The 24,334-nt window shown below is 30.8% G+C and overlaps 2 protein-coding genes and 1 long non-coding RNA gene across 14 annotated transcripts; 2 read left to right on the top strand and 1 right to left on the bottom strand.

Annotated features, from left to right (window-relative positions):
* Positions 1–1,446: 1,446 nt before the first annotated feature.
* On the bottom strand, positions 1,447–7,871 carry LOC133798010 (nuclear poly(A) polymerase 1-like). The gene is made up of 13 exons (XM_062236175.1): positions 7,592–7,871; positions 7,158–7,419; positions 6,990–7,067; positions 6,788–6,895; positions 6,181–6,243; positions 5,920–6,081; positions 4,265–4,378; positions 4,105–4,167; positions 3,694–4,026; positions 3,227–3,391; positions 2,379–3,122; positions 1,783–1,844; positions 1,447–1,680 (listed from the first exon to the last, which is right to left on the bottom strand). Exons 2-13 carry the CDS (start codon positions 7,272–7,274, stop codon positions 1,644–1,646), a joined length of 2,046 nt encoding a protein of 681 aa, XP_062092159.1. The 5' UTR covers positions 7,275–7,419; positions 7,592–7,871; the 3' UTR covers positions 1,447–1,643.
* A 940-nt stretch (positions 7,872–8,811) lies between these two features.
* LOC133798009 (protein NPGR2-like) lies at positions 8,812–17,529 on the top strand. Of its 10 annotated transcripts, none has more exons than XR_009875764.1 (9): positions 8,823–9,658; positions 9,784–9,885; positions 9,965–10,112; positions 11,129–11,191; positions 11,819–11,994; positions 14,963–15,010; positions 16,485–16,729; positions 16,998–17,185; positions 17,280–17,529. XR_009875764.1 is itself a non-coding variant. In XM_062236171.1 (8 exons), the coding sequence occupies exons 2-6, from the start codon at positions 9,832–9,834 to the stop codon at positions 16,720–16,722; spliced, it is 681 nt and encodes a 226-aa protein (XP_062092155.1). In that variant the 5' UTR covers positions 8,812–9,658; positions 9,784–9,831; the 3' UTR covers positions 16,723–16,729; positions 17,037–17,185; positions 17,280–17,529. The 10 variants fall into 10 exon arrangements, 5 of the variants coding, with proteins under 5 accessions (XP_062092155.1, XP_062092154.1, XP_062092157.1 ...); XR_009875761.1 differs by having other exon boundaries at positions 8,824–9,658; positions 9,957–10,112; XM_062236171.1 differs by lacking the exon at positions 9,965–10,112 and having other exon boundaries at positions 8,812–9,658; positions 11,129–11,285; positions 14,963–15,011; positions 16,478–16,729; positions 17,037–17,185.
* Positions 17,530–17,690: 161 nt separating this feature from the next.
* On the top strand, positions 17,691–23,576 carry LOC133798008 (uncharacterized). 3 transcript variants are annotated; one of them, XR_009875757.1, is made up of 5 exons: positions 17,691–18,397; positions 18,836–18,877; positions 19,969–20,052; positions 22,442–22,525; positions 23,347–23,576. It is a non-coding gene; the product is annotated as an uncharacterized LOC133798008 (long non-coding RNA). The 3 variants fall into 3 exon arrangements; XR_009875755.1 differs by lacking the exon at positions 23,347–23,576 and having other exon boundaries at positions 22,442–22,938; XR_009875756.1 differs by lacking the exon at positions 23,347–23,576 and having other exon boundaries at positions 22,438–22,938.
* The last annotated feature ends 758 nt before the right edge of the window (positions 23,577–24,334 follow it).

The following is a 24,334-nucleotide window of genomic DNA, read 5'->3' as shown; positions in this document are numbered from 1 at the left end:
TTGATTTTTGTTTTTAAAAAATACTACTTTAAGTTTTCAAAAAATACGTTTTTTAAAGTTTTATATTTACTACAATAATACAACAACTAAACATTAACTTACTGCATGCTAACATGGTTTTTGAAAATATATATATATATATGAAAACAACTAAACAACAAATTGACATCAACACAACAACATAACATCTATGTATAAACTTAAACAACTAAAAATCAACATGAAAATAACTACACATAAAATTTAAACAACACAAAAATAACAACCCCACAACAACACAATACAACTCATTACACTTATCTATATAAATATTGCCAAACAACTATATTTGTTTTAGAGAAAATATTCTTGTTTTTAGAAACAAAATATATGTCAACCACGTGATAAAATGATTAAAAAGAAAAATAGTAAATTTTTCTAAAAAAAAAAAAAACTGAATACGCCTTGCTATATACAAAGAAACAATGATATATTTCAACATAATAATTTGAATTTCAACCAATTTTCCACGTAAAAACAATATTATTATTATGGAAAGGGTAAAAATAGAATGAAAAGGAAAGAATCTTTTGGGCTTTGTTTTGTTTGGTTCATAAATACACATTGGAAAGGTTATTCCATAGGAAATGTTATTCAATCATGTATTAGAATTGTTATTCCATTTAAAATCTAGTGGAATAGCCATTCAATTCAACTATACACATATATTTATCCTTTCTATTTCTCTTTCGTTTTTCTTGCTGCACTTTCTTTTTTTTTTCTTAAAAAAAAACAATTAGCTTATTTATGATTCTACATCAATCTTTATTGACAATTTTTGTCAAATAATTAATGCTATTTTCTATTTACAAATTCACTTACTATGTTAGTTAAATAATAACTTTGATATTTTATTAAATATTTTTTCTTTCAAATTTATTGTCATATTTTATGTATATTATTATCATTATTTATTTTTATAAATATGATTATAACATATACTTAGATCAACTTATACAAATATATATGTATTATATGCATAAACTATATATGTGTATGTAACATAATTAACAAAAGTAAAAATTCTGACTAAAAGTTTAAATTATACAAAATATATATCAATTACAAATTATGAAAATTGAAATATATATCTTTAGTATAAAATGATATTTTATAATTTTTTTAATAAAATAACAAATTCTATTGAATTAAGTACAATTTGAAGTAATATTGATATTTTAGTGTACTTTGTTCTGCACAATATATATTATTTATTTGTTTAATTTGTATATAAGCGTAATTTTATAAAAAAATTATAATTTAGAATAAAAAAATAATTTGGTATATAATTAAAAACTCACATAAAAAATGATAATTTGATTTAAAAAGAATCTTCATAAGATAGTAGAATAAAGGCATTTTGGTCAAAATAATATAAATTTCATTTAATTCTATTACATTTCATACTATACCAAACATAATAATTCTTATTCAGTTATTCCAAAATCTCTAACAAGCAAAATTATATTCTACTTTTATTTTGTAACCAAACGTCACTTTAGTTTTTACAATTTTAACATGTCAAATCTCATATATTATATTACAGTAATTATATAAAAGAATTTTTACAATAATGATAGGAACATGTCAAATCTTTACTAGCTTCAAGTAATAGTTTTAGCCAAGGAAGTGAATCTTAATCTGCAAAAATGAAAAGAGAAATGAAAATGAATTATACATGTCTCTTTTTGAATTTAAATGAAAAATTTTATTTATTAGATTTTATATCTAATCATTTCGTACCTTATGATAGGCTTTCGCTGTGGGATAGAAGCATAACATCCCTTTGAAACTGGTGCAGAAGGCTTCAAATGATAAGACAAAAATAATGATCAAGTCAGAACTATTTCACTCGGAAAGCAGACAACAGCTACATATGAAATAGCAATTTGGCTAATTAAGAAGTAAAGGCAAAGAAGAAAGATCACGTTAATTACTTAGAGAATAAGGTTTGGTTCTTTATTTTTATCTATTGGGTTGTGAAACTTTTCAAGTTGGCTAAATTCTAAATTCATTTCCCATGAAGAAAACCAACTTTTCACTACACATCCAATTTTTATATATGGACTACATATGTATATACGTCTATGATCTTAGGTCTACCAACAACCAAAAAATAGATTATCATGATTTTAATCTAAAAAAATTGTAACAAAATGTTTAATAAAATATAATTGAAAATAGTTTATAATTTTTTTTTGTTTCAATGCTAACAGAAACAAAGATGAAATTCATGAAATGAATTTGTTTTTTATTTAATAAAATCCAAGTTCCAAAGAGAGTAAACATACTAGTATAACAGATGCAAGAAATAAGCAAACAAAAGTAACAGAGTTTACCTCAAGCTCCTCTAAGCCACCATTAGAGTATGAACCAGTTCCACATAGCGAGGTTACCAGAACGCCTGGCTCATTTTTCATAGAAGACTCGCACGTCACTTTATTTCTATGTTCCAAAACATCTTCAAGCTCTTCTAACACAGCTTGATGAGGAGCATATGAGCCCAGCATGACTTCTTCAATATCCATCTTCTCTGCTACAATAGAACTTGATGCATGAGCAACAATTTCTAGTGAAGTTTTGGTTGGCAAACTGCTTGATGATGATACTTCACTGTTGTGGTTGCCATTCTGAGATGGGATGTTTGCGGTACTAGTGGGGGAGCTTGTGTCAAGAACATCCCCACCAAAGGGGGCCACAGAGTTTACACTTGTCTTGTTTTCAACATCATTATCAGGTCGCTTTCTCTTGCGTCCAGACGAAGCCTTTAGTTCCAAAGCTCTAGCTAACTTGGATGGGCAGGGCGGACAAACTCCAGCAGGGAACACAAAATCAGGTATGTTTTTCTTTTTTACATGGCATACACGGATCTCCATTCCGGGCTTCCACAAAGTATACACGTTCACTGCCTGTTTAAACTCGTCAACAGTTGCCCTTATATCAAAGATTCCACCTTCATTCGCAGAAACTCCTTGTTTTCTTTGCAAACCCATAAAGTAGCTACAATGAAAAGGTTTGGATTTGTCTGAAAAACCACCAGTGTGGGGGTGACACTGAAGCATGTTGTAAGTGTGCCTCTCAATCTGAATACATAAATATGAATAACATGGTCATGGATCACTGATCATTAGAAATGAGCAGAAACTAAACATATATAGATAGCATATTTGAGAGGTAGCTTCCTCACCTTCAATGTTAGCTGACGTAGACGAGATTCCACCCAACCTTTCCAATTTCTAGAATCATCAGCATTTTTTGCACTGATGTCAATTTGTAGATAATTATTATAAGCTTCGAAAAAGGGAAATGTCTCAAAAAGAGTATCCCAGTCTGCCTTGTTCGATTCCATAGCCTTCAAGTAGAATTATAAAAACACTAAATTTAGTTTTGAGAAGGTAAAAACTAATACTATGACCTGTATTTAAATTAAGCAAATGGAAATACTAACAAGCAAAAGAAAGATGAGAAACTTTAACAATCATGATACCACAAACAAGAAACAATTAAGCTACAAAACCATTACTCATCATTAAAAAAAAAAACCAAAAGCTTGGAGAAGAAAGCCACACAGATCAACATTGAATGTTATCAACTAGCACATGTGATTTTACCAAAGGAAGGAACACATAATCACTAAAAATTTAATGATCATACCTCACAGATCTCACTCCCCCTCTGAAATTCTTTTGACATAATTCGTAAAGTACTTGACGAGACGTTGTAGCTGGAATTCATAGAAGGATAAGCCGGAGTAATTATTGGCATTAGATGATATCTATCTTTTCGATTTCTTCTAGGATTCCAAACTTGAAGACTAAGAGATCCTCCTTCTTCAATGTTGCACAACATAATTGGGTTGGGCCACCGCCATTGAGTATACACTCTAAAGAACCGAGATACTAACATATTAGGCAATGCATTAGGATATAATTGGCAAATCCGAGCAACAAGCAATGCCCAATTTATCCCACCCAGAAATCCAGAAACCTGTCAGTCATTAAACTCTGATTAGTAAAACTCTGATTCCGAAATTTTAAAATTTAGCACAATAGAAAAATCACATACATTAGAATAAACACCGCGATTTTTTGCCCACAATCTGATGATCCTCAGAGTAGTGCGGAAATTCTGAACACAGAAAACAGAAATAAGATAAAAATGAAGTATTGTAACATGAATGTATTCGCATCCATAAGCATCTAACTTGACAAGTCTATAAACAAACCTGGATGTTTGGAACCAATTGCAGAATTAGGTCAGTGACCCTACACCCATTCAGACTGCGAACGGTCTGTTCATCTACATTTTCTAGTATAGAATAGTTTGATATATCTAATTCCTGTTCCAAATAAAATAAAGTATCAGACACACATAATTGGGAATATCCAATCTACAATGTATAAACAAAATCAGCAACACGTAATGTACAATGTACAATGTAACCAAAATTTATAAATTTAAAACTAAAGTTTACAAATTTGTAACTATATGTTACAATTTTGTAAACAATATTTATATACTAAATATAAAATTTCATTTTTTTTTAAATTTATAATGCTATGTGTAATTTTTCCTATTTTATACACTCAAAATAACGAACATGATTTGGATAGATTTTTAACCATACGTTAATTTAGTGGAGAGTCCCACTTTAATAAATTTTAATGATTGAGAATATATGGTACATCATGATGTGTATTTTGAGTGTATAATATAAGTGTGTGCCTAACTTTACTCTTGTGGAACAGAATGATGTAAAAAAAATTTGGGACAAAAAATTCAACTCTTGTGAGAAAAGCAAAGACAAATTTGAAATTTTTAACAACAAAATTATTTGAAGGAACAATTGAGTAGTAGTAATATTTCAAAGAACAAAAATTCTATGTATTCTTTAGAGTAAATGACTGTTAAAATACTCAATGTTTTTAAAATGTTGTACTTTTATATTTTTTTTGCGGTAAATATACTTAATATTTTCAAAATGTTAATGTTCAATTTAAAATACTTATTTTGAGAAAAAAAAAAAAAATCCTATATTTTAATGGTAAGAAAGACAAAAGTTGTGCCTCATCGAAAAGAAATGGGACCCATGTGGCATCTAGTTAAAAACAACACAGGAATTTCCAACAAAGATGAACGTGCCACTACTTCGAATATATTTACTTAAATTTTTTTTTGACAAAGACAGAATAAATTTACGTAATTACATTTAGGAAAAAGAAAAAGTTGAGATACAAGCCATTAAATTTTGCTTTTATCCATATTGTTGAGTTCTATGGAACATGTACATATTTTGGATCACTCCTTGAATTAGAATATGTGTGATTTCAACCATTTCTTTATTCCAAAGATATATAGAAACTTTAAAGGGAAATTAACATGCTTATGGTAACCTATAACAAATCACAAATAATTAACATATACATAACAAGATATAACAATTTTTCTCAAAACAAAATAAAATATAATAGGAAAACATGGATGGAAGAGGTGTTTAAGGACAGGACAGGCCAGGCCCAATAGTCTCTCCATGTAGCCAATCAGGTGAATTCACAAAAATCCCTTCGGCTTTGTACTGCTTGAACTTTCACTGTTCTTTAGAAAGTGAATGCTGAGAGATGGATGTATCTGTATAGACTTGATCTCTGTTTTTCTTCGTAAATATGTAAGACTTTTTCAAGTCAAATTTATTTCTTTGATGGGGTTACAGACGGAATATGCTAATATACATTGTTAAATTAAACAGAAACCATTAAAGCAAGTTTTTCCGTTTCATACCCATACAGAGACCATTAAAAAAGAAAAAAGAAAAAAATAAATAAAAAGCAGATACAGATTAGGCTGACCAGAACCATCTTCAAGAATAAAAGCAATACTTACTTCAGGAATAACCCAGAGTGGCAGTTTAGCATAGAGTAAATCTATGGAAACCCCACCAAACTTAAACTTCAGCACTGGAACATGAGCATCAGGCACCGGGTGCAATTCTGTAACTTCAGGCATCTCTGCTAGCATTCTATGTAGTTCACCAAAGAAATCCTCCTGCATCCAATTAATAGGAGCAATTTCATTCTCAAGTTAAGAAAGTAAAAGAAGTAAAATTACTTGTGGTGCGCTATAAAAGAGGCAAGTTGATCGCACTTCTCTTGTTGCATATCTGGGTCCAACACAGAGAGTGTCTATATCTGCACCTGGGCCATGCACCTGTCAAAAATAGACAAGTAAATGTAGTATGTTAGATACATATCATAAACAAGTTAATCACAACAATAGAAAGTTACCAGAGTGCATTTCTAAAAATAAAGAATTAAGTGTAATCTTTTAGAAGATACTGCATACTACTATACGTATGCAACTGTTAAATGAAATGGCTATGGAACTTTAATATTAGAGATCAAAGACATTTCAAATTATGTAGAAGAAATGTAAGGTTAGAGCATTTTGATAACGCTGGAATGCAATAAAAAGCCCATACTCTCAGTCCTTACTCCCTAATCAACAGTTGCTATTTTGCAACAAAATCTAAGTCATACTCAAATAATAGCCTTCTCATAAAGTTAGGAACAAATGACCTTAGTATAGGTATCACTAGGAAGCAAATTTATCAAACTTCAACCATTACACATTTTTAACCCTAAATTCTAAAATTAGAGTTACGAGAAATCATCATCAAGAAATCAATTGAATATTCGACAAACAGAGTGTGCATAATATATTAAGATTGAGAAAGATACAAGAAAAGCCCTACCCCTAATCGATAAGAACCGGATGTGAAAATCTTTGCATTCGCTTCTTGCACCAGTTGCTCATTCAAACCCTTAGCCCGACTAATCGTTTTGACCCATACTTTCACAATCTGTTTCATTTAAAAAAAAAAAAACATAACATCATCGGAAGAAGCAAAAACCAACATTATTTATTAAATAATATGATTATTTCTTAAATTCCACCTGGTCTAGTCTGCCAAGCACCTCCTCCCTACCAACAGCCTCTTCCTGACTCTCGTACAATCCAGCATCTTGCAAATACTGAAACACCCACAAACCCACAAACATTTTAAGCTGTAAATTACAAACCCACAAACATTTTAAGCTGTAAATTAAAAGAAAAACAAACACCTTTTCAACCTCCTTCGTTTTCATCACATCGTATTCTGTTGGGCCACCCAATGAGATGGGCTCTGTAATGCCCAAACGCTGCCGGTTATCCCTGTTACTTAATCCCGGGTTTGCCATTTATGAATATATATTGTCACAAAGTCAATTTTGTTCTCTTTTCTTGTTTAAAAAATTTTCTTCTTCTTCTTAGAAGAATGATATTGTTATGGAACAAATTTTGTAGACAATATCTTTTCTCTCTTTTATAAAAGGAATATCAAATCTGAATCAAATAAAAATAAGTGTCAATTATAACAGAATGGGCTGGAATCCAGACCTACATAAAGAAAATACAATAACATCCGAAAAAGATGGTAGTAATATTCCAAACCCTAAAACTACAATCGAATAAAATACAACACAATCTCGTGATTCACAAAAGCAAAAGCCCTAACCCTAGAACGATTTCAGAAGCAGCAGCAGCAAACAATCAACAAAAAACGAATAGCAACTGGTTCGCCTGATCGTGGAGTGAGAATGAGATTCGCCTGATCGTGGAGTGAGAGTGAGATTGAATCGCTGAAATCCTGAAGAAGACCAAACCCTAAACGCAATAGATTTACTTTGGCTGAGAGGGAACTTCTCAGAATTGGTTTAAGAGCTTCAAGCACAGTGAATTTATAGGCCGAATAAAAACAAACTTGAGTGGAGTTAGTCTTATGGAAGTAGTTATGGTTGTTGTGGCAAGATTTTTGTTTTTAAATTCAAAAATAAAAATATATTTTTGTTTTATGTTTTTTGATTTTTATAAAATAAAAATGCTTTCATGAACCATTTTTGTTTTTAATTTTTTTAAAATAAAAATAAAAATATGTTTGGTAATTTTTATTTTTATTTTTTTAAAAAAAATAAAAAACATATTTGGTGAATATTTTTTTTGAAATCTTATTTTTTATTTTCATTTTCTAAACTAAAAAATAAATATTTTTTTGTGAACACTATTTATTATTTTAAAATTAAAAATAAAAACATTATAGAAAAAAAAAAGTTCATATTAATAATATCCAAATAATATAAAGTCTACATATTAAAATAAAAACGTATGAACTGATAATTGTCTAAACTTAAAGTAAAGTATTAAATGAGTCATAACAATTAACTAATGTATTTAATCAATCTCACTATACCATTTACATGACACACATAAATGCAAGTCCTTAAAAATATTTAAGGAGTTTTTAAGACACTCATTGAGAGTCCTGAAAAAACAAAATTTGACTCGCAATGAGTGTCCTAAAAAAATCAGAGCTAAAAAATGAGTGTTTTACTTAACAATTTTAAGAACTTGCTTTGGGAGTCCTTAATACTCCGAGTCCTAAAAACACTTGGACTGAAAAATTAGGAACGATGACTTTTAAAGACTCACTTTAGGAGTCCTAATAGAGTATTCAGGACTCTCAAAGCAAGTCTTTAAAATTGTCTCATTGTTTCGAAAATATAGAGTCAAAATACACATTTGAGATTTATTTAAATTTAAATAAAAAAAAATTGTGTTAACTAAAAAGAATTTATATGTTAGATATCATATATTTTTTAATTAAATAAATAAGAAAATTTAAAAAAAAAAAAAAATCTGAAGCCCTCTTTCCCTGTATCTTCCCCGAAGCTCTTCCTTCTTTTCCCTCTATCTTCCCCGAAGCTCTTCCCTCTTTCCCTCTATCTTCCTTCTTCCTTCTTTTCCCTCTATCTTTCCTTCTTCCTTCTTTTCCCTCTATCTTCCCCGAGCTCTATCTTCCCTTTTTCCCCCTCTTTTCCCTCTATCTTCCCCAAAGCTCTCTTCTCCGAAGCCCTCTTTCTCTCTCTCACTATTGTGTCACTACAACAAATCCCCATTTCAATAACACATCATTATAATATATTTAAAAAAGTATTATAGTACATATATATATATAAAGTAAATCAGTAACGCGGCAAAGTGAAAAAAAAAAAAAGCGGCAAAGTGTAAAGTGACTCCACTTTTCATCTCTTTCTCTCTCTCTCATTTTCCTTCGTGCTATACCCATTTTCCCGTCCCATTTTCCTTCGTGCTATACCCATTTTCCCGTCCCATTTTCCTTTCTCTTCCTGCTATACCCATTTTCCCGTCCCTGGAAAACAAGTAAAGACTCAACCTTATCTCTATTTTCCCGTCCCCATTTTCCTTTCTTGTTGCGCCATGGGTAGCTCGAAAACACGGTAAAGATAGCATTGGGGTTTGGTTGAGCCATTGCACATGAATATGAAACCACATTTTTCTTCTTCTTCTTCTTCTTCTTGTGATTTTTCATTTTCTTTCTCATTTTCTTGGGGAGAAGAGTTCCCAAATCAAATCCTTGACATCCCTTTTGTATAGTAGTCTTTCATTCATCCCGCATGGACGAGGGATTTGGGGTTCAATTTTAGTTTGTGAATTGGTGCTGCCATTCTCTTCTCTCTCCAACCACAATTACAGCACTCAAATCGGTGATTCAGCGACACATTTGGTTCGTCTTTTTGTTTTTGGAAATTTTATTTGGGTGTTTGTTTAGTTTTTCAGATGAACATCCTTCTTTCTTAATTCAATAAATAGTTTTTACTTAATTTGTTATCATTATTATCAACTCAAAAGGTCGCCTTGAGGATATGAAGTCGACAGAGTTGGGCTTTCTCCTTGCTTATGCTGTTGCTTTCTATGCCTTCATCATTCGTAGATCTCTTCAACTTTCTCGCGGTAAAACCCCCAAACCATTTATAATACGATTGTTTTATGTTAGATTTAATTCTTTAAGTGCGTGTTACTAGCGATTCAGTTATTCTCCTGAGAACACGATGAGTCGAGGGTTTTCCGTTCATCAATTCAGTTCTCCTCCTTCGTTCGTCGAAGTAGAATCTGTCGTTCTCGAGAAGAAATGGTGACGGTGACAGTGACCCAAATCCTGAGGTCCGGTTATCTTGAATGTACGGTTTCACAATTGGGTACTTATGCCTTAGATGTTTTCCTATTTTCATATTGTGAATGCTCGTGCCTTGTTTGATTTGAAGCAAATTGAATCTGTACTAATATGAATTTTCTTCACTCTTTACTGTTTTAGTTTTGAAATACCCTCTTATTGAGCTGGTGCATTGATTTGGAAAAATCTGTTTCACTTGCTGGATACTTGGAATTTATATGTCGTTTCTCTACTACTTATACAGTGGGAATAATCTCTTCTTTCTTTATTCACATTCTTTAGATACAGTATTGAGATCGTTACACTAAAAAATCTTTTTACCTTTTTTTCTTGTCATGTCTTGTCTTCTCAATACTCAAGAAGTTTTGAAAATTATTTGTTGATGCTAATTGTATAGTATATATTAATTGAAGTACTTTGAAATAATAAGGCTCACGAAATGGTAAAACTCATGATCCTTTGCATTGCTGTAACAATTGGATTTAGAGACACTAAACACATGGGAAATGCAACAGGTAACTTGTACATCTTCACTAGTCTCGTACTGAAAACAGTTAAATTTATTTTCTTACCTCTTATAACTTTATCTAGGCCCAAGGAGTCCATTGTTATTTCAAAGTTGAACTGTTTATAGATTTCTCAATACCAAGTTTGAAATCATCATCTTTTTATTTAGGCCTGTATAATTTTTAGGCAATTTGTTATTATGTGTTAATAATTTTGACTTGCTTTCTTACTCCATCATTCTAGCTTCTGAAATGACCGATTTCTTCTATCTAGTTAAGTTTTTTTATTAATTATATAAATGTTATCTTTTTGAAATAGTTTATGACTGAATTGGATTTTTCTATATTCGTTTCTATGAATACCCTACTAATGGGTCTCTTGTAGTGCAAAATAGCTAAGAGTGACTACGTATTAATTGGAAATAATCTCAACAAGTAGTTTTTACATAAGGTTGAACGTTGCATTTATGTTTCTGTGTTTATATACTGCTAACAGATAAGAATTCTATGACCATAGGTACCTTTAACAAGAGGAAAAGCCCTTGATTCTGTAGCAAACTTTCACTTGCAGAATGGAGCAGTATGTCATCCTATTAAAAGTTCTTGGATTGTAAAAATTTTTTGGCTTAAATTTTTTATTTGGTCAAATGGAAGTATTCTTAGTCAAGACAGTGGTAAAATATGTTGCAATTACTATATTTTGTATTAATCTTTTAGGTATTGATTATATTCTTTAGGTTGAGATTGTTGTGTATTTGGTGAAAGCATTGGGATTTATGTTTGGCCGGCTGAGATTGTGTGAAGAGCTTTTCAAGCGTGTTTCTATCTAATATGATATCTCTTTTTTTTTTAAAACCAGTTTATTATTTCCATTAATGTTTTCTGAACAGCTCATATTTCTTGTTCTCTAGCTAGCTTCCTTTAGTGTTGGTTAAGCATTTGTTCTACCATGAGCAACAAGTGTAGTTTAGGTGTATACTATACATATATGTAGTTACAGCCTTACAGGCAGACTATTTAGTACCATGAGTGACAATTAGTTTGGACTTCTCTATTCATCATCTGGTGGTGGTTGGTCAAGTTTGGTCTTATTATTTATTCTTTGGTGGTCACTTGGCTTGAAGCCTTTTTCATTTGCAGTTGTCCGAATTTTGTACCCACAAATATTGGCAACTTAGGTTGAAATTTTCTCTTTCTCTTCTGACAGTTCATGTTTTAAGGCATCAGTGGGCATATTCCTGTGAGAAGGCCAAAGTAGAGTTGGATTACAACTCCAGAAGCTTGAAAGAAGGGCTGGAAGAGGTTCTGCCATATGTACGAAGCATTGATAATGTTTTCCTCTCTCAACCTGTTATACTGAAGTCCCAAGATCAGAATCAGAAGGTTTTTATCTATCTCTCTCAACCTGTTATACCAGTTTATGTTTATGTTTTATCGAGTTTTTATTTTGAGTTTTTCATCTTTCAGACTTTTTATGTTTTATGTTTTATCAACTTTACCAGTTTATTTAGAGTTTTTATTTTGACTTTTCATAATTGAAATGTGTCTTATATTTTATTAGATAAATTATAAGCAAATAGAATATCTGAGTAGTTACTGGTGAAGCTTTTATTTATTAGGCTAACTTTTTATGTACTAAGGAAGGCTTATGTAGAAAATTTTATTTATTAGATTCAGCATGCCTATTTACTTGAAATAGAAAAATTAATATGAAAAACTTAATGTAAAGTTAAAAAAGAGTTGAGGTTCAGCCAATCATTTTGTTTACAAGAGAGCATAAAACATTTATATAGTTGTGTTAAATTATGAAATGAGAGTGGTACTGATCATATAGTTGTGTTTAGGAGTCCACTTAGCACTTGGCTGGGTTTTGATGGTGAACTTCAGCGAATTACTTTTGGATTTGTTTTGCGGGTGTGAGAGAAGATTCTCTGTTTCTATCATATTCATATGTTAAAGATTCTCTGTTTTCTGTTTCTGGTTTGTTAGTTTTGTTAGCTTCAGTTGTATTCAGTTATACTGTTACAACTTCCATCTATTTTGAGTTTTTTAGTTTTTTCAATTTTTTTTTTATCGAAAAAAGGAGTATATTAAAAACACATAAAGAAATTACAACTGCCAAATTTGAAACACTACCAAACTTACAACAAACTCAAAACAGAGACTAAAATACAAGCCAAATCATAAACTCCTAACCAACTCAGCAATTGATTTATTCTTAGCCAAACACTGTTGACTCAAACAGCCAAAAAATCTAGCTTTCAAACTCAAACTTATCATTTTAACTAAACAAAGAGGAGTGCTGGAGCAAAGAGAAAAATAACATGCATTTCTGTTGCACTAGATGCCATAAACCACAGCAGTCAATTTTTGGGCTTCCCTTCTAACCACAGCTTCCATTGAACAAAATTCTTGGGCCAAATGGCAGTGCCTAACCAGTCTTTAGTCAGCTCCCAAACCTGATGAGAAAAGCTACAGTAAAAAAAACAAGTGTTGATGAACTGTTCTTGAGTTCATTTATCAACTTTACCAGTTTATTTTGAGTTTTTATTTGGGCCTTTACCAGTTTATGTTTAAAGATCATATTTTGATTGCTATTTTGAACTGTTCTTGAGACGAGATACTTTGATTGATTTTTGGCTCTGAAATATACTGGTATAAATGTTGGGAATGCCAAGTTTCATTAAAATGTCATTCTTTCCTTACCAAAACTATTGTGACAAGCTAGGGTGAGATGGGGGGCCAATGTTTTAGAATGGTGCCACTACAGAAGAAAAGCATGTCTTTTTAAAAAAACCATTTGGGGTTGTAATAAGATAGTTTTTTTTTTTTGAAAAATAATTTGACTGAAAAGAAGAGAAAGCTGAATGGAGAATAAAAGAACATCAACCATCCAAGAATGAAAACATATACAAGTTAAGCTAAAAATCAGGTCAGATTTTAGATCTTAAAAAATGCTAAGTAATTAGCTATTAAATGTTGTATGGCTCTTGTCAATCATAAATGATAAACAAGTAATTGCTAGTCAGGGTTAAGCAAGTTTGGACTAGTTAAAACATATGACATGTATAACAAGAGCCAATCACAACACAAGACTTCTGTAGTTGCTAAAAGATCATCACACTATCATGCATGTCTTTTGCCAATTGTTAAAATTAGTTTCCTTTTCAGTTTTTCAATAGCTCTCCTGTAAATATGTCTTTGTATGGTTCAGATTAATAAGACAGATTATATTCATTCCTATTGCTCTTTGTAATTAGTTGGTCAATCCACATTTTCCCATTAGTGCCACCTAGAATTGAAACCATGTCATTGATATTACTTTTTACTACTCAATTTCTCTATCAGTAGTAATTAATGCTCTACTATTTTATCAAAGTCATTTTACCAATGATTGGATCTGTAGCACTGTCCTTTTGGCCCTCAGTATGACAGAAAACTGAATTTCACCATCGATAGTGCTGTATTATACATGGTTAGTGAGTGGTGATGACAGTTGTAGGGAATTATTCTTTTGAAAGTTGCATGGATTAGATTGAAACATACATGTTTGATTGGAAATATGAATCCATATTAATGAACGTTAACAATGCATATAAAATTTTGATCCTAATTGATGTTTTGAAAGAATATCAGCTCCCAATTTTTATAGTTTGGGTTCTTACAATCTTTATATCTGTACTTTGCCTAGAAAGAATATCACTTCTAAGCTCTTTTTTTTACTCCTTATATTCTGCTGATTATTTCCCATTTTTAGCTACGTTTGATGAATTTATGTCTCATTTACTTTGCCTTGAAAGAATATCACTTCTAAGTTCTTTTTTTTACTGCTTATATTCTGTTGGTTATTTCTCATTTTCACTCATTAGCTACGCTTGATGAACTCATTTTCCCTGCTGGTCATTTCTCATTTACTTTGCCTAGATTTTAGTTATCACTTCTAAATTTCAGTTCAGCCTTTACCCTTTCAATTTCTCTCTGTAATTTTAGCCAGAGTATATACTGAATATACTCATGGCATCCCCTAGAAAAAAAATTATTAGATAATAACATCTCAATCATCCCCGGAAAGAAACAATTCAATTATGGAAAATTACCATTTAATCCCATATATTTAGAAAACGATCAAAACTTACTGTTGTATTGTGTGAAATATGTACACTCTCCTATCCATTTTGTCAAAATTTACTAAGTCATACTTAAAATGCCTTTAAAGTAAATGTGTGTATATATTTTATCCCCAAATTTTAAGATCGAATTAGATAAATTTTGGATTTCAAAGGTTATTTTAATATCTATTGACAAATTTTAATTTTGTATTAATCTTTTATGTATTGATTATATTCTTTAGGTTGGGGATCGAATTGGCAAGGAGCATTGCAAAGTTAATTTGCAAGAGGTATGAAATTTGTTCTTTTAACTCTTATGAATATCTTAAATATTCATCCATAGAGAAGTAGGTTCTAAGATTAAAATTGTGTGCTATGGTGATAACGGAAGGTTGAAAACTTGTGTGTATTAGAGAAGTAGGTTCTGGAAAATTTGTTTGTGTGCTGCGGTGATATAAGGAAGAAAACTTATTGTGTGTTGTTTAAATTTTTTGACTTGGTATTGATAGATGGTTAGGTAAGCTTTTCTATGTATAGATTAGATTTTTCATTATATGTATAGATTAAATTTTTCATTTAGTCATATTGTTTTCATTATTTCCATATGTGTAGATTAGATATAATTGCCATAACAAAATTGTCATAATCCAAGCTAAAATCTTGTCTTTGATCCAAATCCAATTAGTTAGTGGCTACCATTTTAGAATCTGATTTTTAAATTAAAAACAATACTAGAATCTCTTGATCTAGAGACTATTAAATGGATAGAAAATAAACTAGCAGAATTAACAAAAAATGGTGGTCAAGACTTGTATTTAGATAAGCCTCCAATAAGATAACTAGATAAGCATTTAGATAAGCCTCCAATAAGAAAGACTTGTGTTAGAAATTGTCTGGGCTGTTAGGTTGGGAAGATATTGTAGATAGAGAGTGAGATTTACTTAGAGAAGAATTTGGCAATCTTTGGGAAATGGGAGCCTCTTAATCTAACACAACCTTGTAATGTTTAGGGTTTTGGTCTATACCAGCACTGTCTATTAATTAATAATGAGGAATTTTAGTATTTCTCTTGGGAAGATATTGTAGATAGAGAGTGAGATTTACTTAGAGAAGAATTTGGCAATCTTTGGGAAAGGAGAGCCTCTCAATCTAACTCAACCTTGTAATGTTTAGGGTTTTAGTCTATACCAGCACTGTCTATTAATTAATAATAAGGAATTTTAGTATTTCTCTCTAGTATTTGGTTCCTCAAAAATTACTATAAGGTTTTCAATCAAAGGAAAATCTATCTTAAATTGGTCCTGAATTGTGAGATATATGACACTTGTTTTGTTAAAAATGATGTTAAAAATGCATGCTCATTTCATTCTAGTGTGTGAAAGACGTGTGTTAATGAGTAGTAATAAATTCGGGTGTAATTAGACATGGGGTATCTGACTTCACACTTGACTTGGAGTTATATGAGAAATATTTTATTAAGAAATAAAAATGGGAGAAATCCTTGGATTTTTACTTGTTTGTTCTAACATTGTTCCTGTGTATAATTTTTTATCGAAAGGAAGAGTCAAGAAATCAGTTTGATTAAAATATTGGTATACTGTTACAAAAATAGCATTACTGTTTTTGAGTTTTTTTAGTCTTGGGATGGTACAGTTTACAATGTCATAAAGTTGAGGCAAATTACTAAGGAGTTGTTTTTAGACTTATTTATTTTGGCAAATCAGTTTGGATGATGATTTATTTTGGTTTCATGGTTTACGCAAGAGCTCTACTAGGAAGACTTGAGTATCAAAAGGGTAACATAGAAGCTGCACTTCATGTATTTGAAGGAATAGACATTGCTGCAGTGACTCCTCGGATGAAAGGATCCATTTCTAGAAGATGTGAACAAAATAGACGCCGTTCACAGAGTGATTCTGTCCCACCTATGTCCATGCATGCTGTTAGTCTGCTCCTTGAAGCTGTTCTTCTCAAAGCAAAATCATTGCAAGGCCTTGGATGATATGAAGGTATTTCCTTTACCTAACTGTAATTTCATTCTTAGTTCATAGCTTTGGAATTCTGTTTCACATTATTGTTGCTGCTGTCTAGTACTAGTCAAAGTAGTTTTTCTTTTCCTGATATTTTTATTGTATTTAGTAAAATGATAGAAAAGATGATTGGATTATTACTTGTTGATTTTCATTTCTTAGATATCTAAAAGGTTTAAGATTACTAAAATAGCAAACTTTTATGATCCACACAAACTCCCAATCTTTCTTCCTGTACTTCTTACAGAAGTTGCTAAATCGTGCAAAGTTATTTTGGACACTGTAGAATCTGCTCTGCCAGATGGCTTGCCTGAAAACTTCACTTCAGATTGTAAATTACAAGATACTCTATCTAGGGCTATTGAATCACTACCAGAGTTTTGGAGTTCAGCCATCAGAATAATTTGTGGGTTTTTCACCAGGAATATATGTGAGGTTGTATTATTTTGCATAACTTTTTTTTTTTGTAGCATAGTTTCTTGAAGTATTTTTTTAAAAAGACTTTTGTGGCTGCTTATTTCCTATGCAGAAACTGTGAAACTATATTTAACAGTTGGAATGGGAAATGGAGAGAACGAGCCAAAGCAAGAGTGAGAGTTGGAGGATGTTATAGTAAACAATACTCTCTAAATTTCTTGTTATAGTAATTTTTCAATATGTTGAATATTTAAGAATACTTGAATACTTAAAAGAACATTTTGTTGTTGATGACAGTGTTGAATATTTTAAACTAATTTGTGGATTGTTAATACAATATTGAATGTTTTTACTTTTTGTTATTTGAAAATCAAGTTTATTTGATGATGCTAGTATATATTAAAAAGCTAATTTTAATTATATAAATAAAAAATAAAAATATAATCGAATAAATTAGTGTTATATAAAGAAATATATAATGAGAATTTAAACTTATCTAAATATTAATATGATACAAAAAATGTATTATAATATCTATTACAATAATACTTTATAAGTAAAGAATTTTGTTATGCATAATTTATTATATAACACAAATAATGTGTTATACTAAAGTGTAGAATAATACAAAAAAAAAGTGTTATACTAAAGTGTAGTATAACACAAATTTATAAGTATTGAAATGTGTTATATAATCGACTATAAATAACATAATTAAACACTTATCTATATATTAAAATAACACAGAAAGTGTGTTATCGTTGACAGTACAATAACACATCTGTATAACACTGATAAAGTGTTATGTAAAGTACCCTGACCTACGATAACATAGTCGGTCTTAACACATCAGAATGTGTTATCGTATGTTTTGATAACACATTTTCAGTGTTATTAAAATCATTTTTTCTTGTAGTGTGTTGCCTCTGCCAGGCCCGAACGACCATCATCCCATCGCCGGAGCAGTACATGTGCCAGCCCAATCGAACCGTCGGCCCTCGAAATGTCGACCCCGCGAGCTCACCACCACACGCGCTGCCCAGGGCTGTCGACCAACGGTCCGAAGCCGTCCGCCTCTTGTATTGCTATGTGTTTGTTGGCTCTTGTATTTCCATTTTTAGTTTGATTAACTTCCAATCTACAGAGAGATGCTTTTGCTAGTACAACTAAGAAGAGGTGTTGGTTTCTTTCTTCTGACAACATAAAGTCTTTTGTTTGTATGGATTTTAGGTAAGTGAAAATAAAAGCTTTGATAACTTCTTTTTGCCACTTTGAATGCTTTGTTTATGATTTTCTTATAACTCTGGGCTCAACAAATTAATCAATCATCAAATATATATATGTATTTGTAGTACGTAAAGAAATAGTATATATATATATATATGCATATCATAAACTTTGGGTAATGTAGAGTATTTGATTTTTGTGTATGTACATATGCAATAATTTTCCTTGGAAAAATGCACAGAGCAAGACCTATAGAGAAGAGTTTGTTTTGAATTATTTTTGGCGATGAGTATGTTGGGTCATTTCCTTACTAGATATTCAACACTTGATTTTCTTCTGGAAATTTTCCAACAATTCTAGGCACCACCTGCTACCAGCCTAGAGTTTCATTATTGTACCAAGCTAAAGCCCTTCATAATTGATTTGGCTTGTTTTGTATAGATGTCCAAGAAGAGCAATAGGTGAGCAAGAAGCAAGAAACAGGTGAGTGAAAAATTGATTGACTTTGAAGCTTTTCCTTTGGTGTTGAGTTATGAAATAAACTACTGCATCTTTAAACTAAAAGATTAACAAGATGACTAAAGATATCTCAGTGAAAAAAGAGTTAAAATATGTATGATGGCTGTATATTATGTATGTAAGTGTAGTGGGGTAGTCCATATGGAGGTGTGTGTGAATAGTGGATTGGTTGGAATATATGATGGTGTGGTGAGGTTATGCAAGGTAGGTGTGTGTGTGTTAGAGGTGTAGTGGGATTATGCAAGTTGGATTAATATATTCGAAAGGGTAGAACAATTAGTGGTCTGTGAATAAAAGTGTGAAAAGAAAAATTGGCAGTGGAGACATGAAAAGACAAGAGCTATTTAATTGCTAGTGGTAGAAAAAGTGAAACATGACAAGACAAGAACTATTTGACAATTTAACCCAATTCCTAGTATTATTAGTCAATGCTCATTATTTGTTTATGTTGTAGTCAATACATAAATTATATTGCATTTATCTTATAAGAATATTGCTTTTATTATAATATTTTTTTATACATTTGCTTGCTTACATTATATGAGCATTGCTTTTATTATATTATTCATATAGTTGACCCATTATTATGCTAATAGTAACCAAAACTATAAAATAACATGAACATAATATGTGATTATTGTAGGCATTTACTTTTACGTGCTAGGTGTAGACGTTAGACCTTTATTAGTTTCTTTTCTAGTCATCATATTGCTTTTATCTTATATGAACATCATTTTTATTATAATAATTGTTTTGTACCTACTTGATTGCTTGCTTTTATTAGAAAAATATGAAGAGTTGCTTTTTTTAATTGATGGGAAACTTGTGAAGACCCTCAAAATCAAGAATTGTCATAGACATTATTGATGCTAAAACAGACACTAGTAAACGATAAGAACTAATGCTAAATTCCATAAAGAGTGATGTAGAATGGAGAGGTTTGGTTAAACAAAATTATATCAAAGAACATATGATACATTTATAACTAGTTGATTTAATGTTTGTATATGTAACTAATTTATATAAAATTAATTGCCACTAATAAGTTTTTGTAGTCATTTTTTAAGATGGCACTCCATCATAAGTGGAAGACGGTCCAATATTCTTCATCTTTCAAAGCTTGCTATTGATTGGAAGAGGTATATTTTTTTATTCTTTTTAATATTATACATGTGTATGTTAAAGGAGTTTGAATATCTTAAATATTCATCTATAGTGAAGTAGGTTCTGAGAATTCTGTGTGCTGCGGTGACAACGAAAGATTGAGAACTTGCATGTCTTAGTGAAGTAGGTTCTGAGAATTTTGTGTGATGTGGTGATATATGGATGAAAAAGTGTGTGCTGTTTGATTTGTTTGACATGTTGGTGTTGAATGTGACAGATGGCTAGGCTAGTAAATTAGGGAATATGTTGTCCGATTTTCTATAGATGGTGACATGTTGACTTTTCTCTTTTTCTTCTATTCAGTACAAGATGTGTATTATACTATGTTTTAATTTTCATGTAGTATGTTTTTTTTTTGTAACCTATTTTTTTGTTAAATTTTCATGTAGTATATTTCTGTTAATTGATGTTGTGCTTTGCTAAGTCAGATTATGTTGTGTGATTCTATCATTATAGCAATTTATGCATGTTCTACAATTTTCTTGCATAGCACATGTTTGATGAAAGTCCCAAATTTTATCCTATAATCTTAATATTAGGCTCCAAAATCTAAAGGTTTAAGACACCTTTAAGCATGTTTTATATAGTCAATCGAAAGGTTATATATTACATATAATTAAGGCCACCTCTCTATTGGTGGGATTACAAAGCTCCCTTGGTTAGCAGCTGGTATTGGAGGAAAATGGTGGCTGTTAAGGATATGTTTAAAGAAAAAATTGATATGGCATCCTTTGCAGTGTTGAACTTCAGTATCAAAGTAAGTCATGACTTGTTGTTCGATTCTCCTCTCAAAGTGCATTGGGCAAAGTTTGTTTGGGAGAGATTTTCTGTACCAAAGCACAGATTTGTACTCTGGTTAGCTATGCTGCAGAGACTACGCACCAGAATATTCATTCACAATTATAACTCATCCATTGATCCATCTTGCCTGTTCTTTGGAGACTATAATGAAGATATTCATCACCTATTTTTTCAATGCAAATATAGTAGACAATGTCTATTACCAAAAAGTGGCTGGGTTGGAAAGTCAAAACAGAGGACTATGAAAACTTGCTGCAATGGATTGGGAAAACTAGGAGATGGAGCAGATTTCGGAAAAGCACCTTGATAGCTGTTATTGCTTCCTTGATTTATCACATTTGGAGAGTGAGGAATGACATTTTGTGGTCACAAAAGGTTTGGTTTATAGCTCATACAGTCCAAGCAATACAAAGGGATATTAGATTGAGGATATACCCTCTAATTTCAAGCAAAACAAAGTCCTTAGATAGAGATTGGATTCATGTAATTTGTCAAAATAGTTAACTGGTACATACAAGATTGCTTATGTATAAAAGATATAATGGGGAATTGTAGAATGGGGATATATAGAATTATAACATACATGGTAGTTTGTACATGAATTGGAGTTTCTACATGAGTTGGTTTTGAGCAATACAATGATCTTATTCACACAAAAAAAAAAAAAAAAAAAAAAAAGAAGCCACCTCTCTATTTGGCAGACATTTATATAAACATTACTTGAATATAAAATAGACTATGTAACCACCATCATTTGTGTGCGGTCCAATGTTGTAGAAATTGATATTCTAACACGCTTGCCTATCTTTTTCTTCCTCTTGTGTTTAAGATGTTTCATCTAAATTACTTAAAAGTTATTGTTGCATCATGCAATTTACAAGTAACAATTATAACAACTACTAGCTTTGTATGTATTTAATTAAGAACCATGCACATTTCTTTTAGTCTTTAATGTATGCTTTTTGAAAGATATATCGATTGCTTATGGATCTATAATGGAGGCAAAAGCTTCTTCAGGAAAGTGTTTGCGGGGTTTTTTTTTTATCATATATGTTTGGTTGTTAAATATTTATTTTATTCTTTTGAATGTAATATAATATATAGTAGTGTCTTTATGTAACGTTGATAACAAGTTTAAGATATATAATTTATATTTATTATGACTTAAACTTCTTACTTCTCAGTTTGGTTGCTCTAATGTTTTTGTTGTCTCTTATAATTCAGTTTGTTTTGAACAAAACCAGGGGAGAGCATTATATTGAGTTTTATAATTCTTTTCGTTTGCCATGTATAAGTTTGGTCTTTATCTTGTGAGATATTTTATTTTTTGGGAGTACATCGAATAAATGTGGTAACTTAATATAATAAAAGTATGTGTGGACCTCTCTTGTTTTTTTATTTCTAGTTGTCAACATATTAAGAATTTTTTATTTCCAGTGGAGATACTTTTTATTAATTTTTTAATTTTTTGTTCTCTTTTGCTTTGGTGATCATTATTCTTTAAGTTCTTACCACTGTTCTTTGATTAATTTTTTGATGACAATTATTTCTTTATAAAGCTAGGTAGTTGACAGAATGGAACATTTTGTTTTGGAGCAAGAAAAGCAATATCCATCTGGAGTAAGATGACAACTTTCAAATGCACATGTATGTTTGCTTTGCTATGTAGCTTGGTAAATGTGTGTGTTGCATTTTTATAGATTATCTCTTGTATAATAATCTTTATTCTCCTATAAATGTTTAGTATAATTGTCTAACCACTTTTGTTTAGAATTCTTTCTCTGAAATCTGTCTTGTTTTGTCGCTTGATATAGAAAATAGCCTATCGTGGCAAAAGCTAGAATTTGTCTTTGGTAAGGACTTTCAACACTAGTTTTTATGAAATTGCAGTATTTTTTTTTTTAGAGATGTGACACTCAAAGTTCTTTGGGATTTAAATGTTGGTTTGAAATTATTTCTTCATAGCATGTGGACTGTCTATAGGTTAATTAGTATGTGTGAGTAACTAAATATCTCTCCAAACTCCAATACTAAATCTAGACATTATGCAGATTGACATCTATTTTTAACGTTTTGCACTTAAATTTCTTTTATATTGGATATATGTAATTGATCTTTTGATTAGTACATCATATCTTAAGTTTAAAACAATCATTTTTCAGTCTTAATTCAAATGAATTTGTATTTCTCTTAATAATTTATATCTAGTTGCACGAGGATTAAAATTTAATCATTAAAAAATGTTGAAATTTGTAAACAAATACAAGCGTGGCTAGCTCTCTTGAAACATATTTCTTATCCCAAATTCCTTGATTTTTTGGACGTGCTTATTTTCTAAAGGTATATTTTTTTTATAAATACAATATTCTAATATTAATTATCAGCTTGCAATGGATTGATTGATTCTAAGCAAATTTTTGAAAAGTTTGATGAACTTAATAATTAAAGTATTTTTTTATAATGTGCAGGTCTATATTGAGATGCATTTCTTTGGCGCAATACCAGACAACATTGGTAGTTGAAGTTTTTAGAATAAAACATATATTTCACTAACTTTGTATACATTTCTTGTTTAACATTTGGTGATGATAAAATTTGACTGTTGTATAAACTATCATGTAATATGATTTTGTAAGCCGAGTAGACTAAATATTGAAATTATATTTTTGAGTAATTAATAAAAAATTATTTTGTTGTATTTTCTTTTGAAAATTTTAGAAATCTAACATATATAATACATTTTGGACTCTCAAAGGGATATATATTTTTTTTAAAATCAAAATGAAAATTGTAGCTCTATTTTTAAAAAAAAAATTTACTTCTAAGGGCATGCAAAGTGAGTCCTAAAATCTTAATTTAAAGACACTCAATGGGATCTTTTAGGACTCGCATTGCGAGTCCTAAAAACATTCTTTTAGGACTCGCACTCAACCCGATTTTTTAGGACTCGCGTTGAGAGTCCTAAAATCATTCTTTTAGGACTTGAGTTACGAGTCCTAAAAACTTACTTAAAGGCACTCAACAAGAGTTTTTAGGACTCTCAACGCGAGTCCTAAAAACATTCTTTTAGGACTCGCAATGTGAGACTTAAAAAACCTTAGTTTTTAAGGCTCTCAAATAGAGGACTCGCAGGCCGCGAGTCCTAAAAAATTTTTTAGGACTCGCAATGCTAGTCCTAAAAAGTCTTTTTTGTAGTAGTATATGGTCATAAATTTCATCACGAACATGAGCCATTTCACGTATATGAGTTCTAGAAATACTGAACTCTACACTATCAGTCAAAGTTCCATTCGTGCTTTGTAAAGTAGTGGCCCGTACTTCAGAATTTCCTTCACCTCCATCAAAATATACATCTTCTTCTGCATTTGTCCTTATAAAATTGTGAATCCCACAGCAAGCAATGACAATGTACTTTTGTATTCTTAGATCATATGAAGGCATTTGCTTTAGGATTGG

The sequence above is a fragment of the Humulus lupulus genome, chromosome 8 (assembly GCF_963169125.1).
Source record: "Humulus lupulus chromosome 8, drHumLupu1.1, whole genome shotgun sequence".
NCBI lineage: Eukaryota > Viridiplantae > Streptophyta > Magnoliopsida > Rosales > Cannabaceae > Humulus > Humulus lupulus.
Note: the sequence above shows the minus strand (reverse complement) of the source record. Positions and strands in the feature narration are given on the sequence as shown.

Bases quoted from the DNA above. Each gene is read 5' to 3' on its own strand.
- LOC133798010 (XM_062236175.1), bottom strand. From the start codon at position 7,274: ATGGCAAACCCGGGATTAAGTAACAGGGATAACCGGCAGCGTTTGGGC. The intron at 7,068-7,157 runs GTGTTTGTTTTT...TGGGTGTTTCAG, and splicing joins AAACGAAGGAGGTTGAAAAG to TATTTGCAAGATGCTGGATT. The intron at 4,168-4,264 runs GTTTGTTTATAG...TTCTGTGTTCAG, and splicing joins AATTGGTTCCAAACATCCAG to AATTTCCGCACTACTCTGAG.
- LOC133798009 (XM_062236171.1), top strand. From the start codon at position 9,832: ATGCTGTTGCTTTCTATGCCTTCATCATTCGTAGATCTCTTCAACTTT. The intron at 11,995-14,962 runs GTTTTTATCTAT...TATATTCTTTAG, and splicing joins CCCAAGATCAGAATCAGAAG to GTTGGGGATCGAATTGGCAA. The intron at 15,012-16,477 runs TATGAAATTTGT...GTTTCATGGTTT, and splicing joins CAAAGTTAATTTGCAAGAGG to ACGCAAGAGCTCTACTAGGA.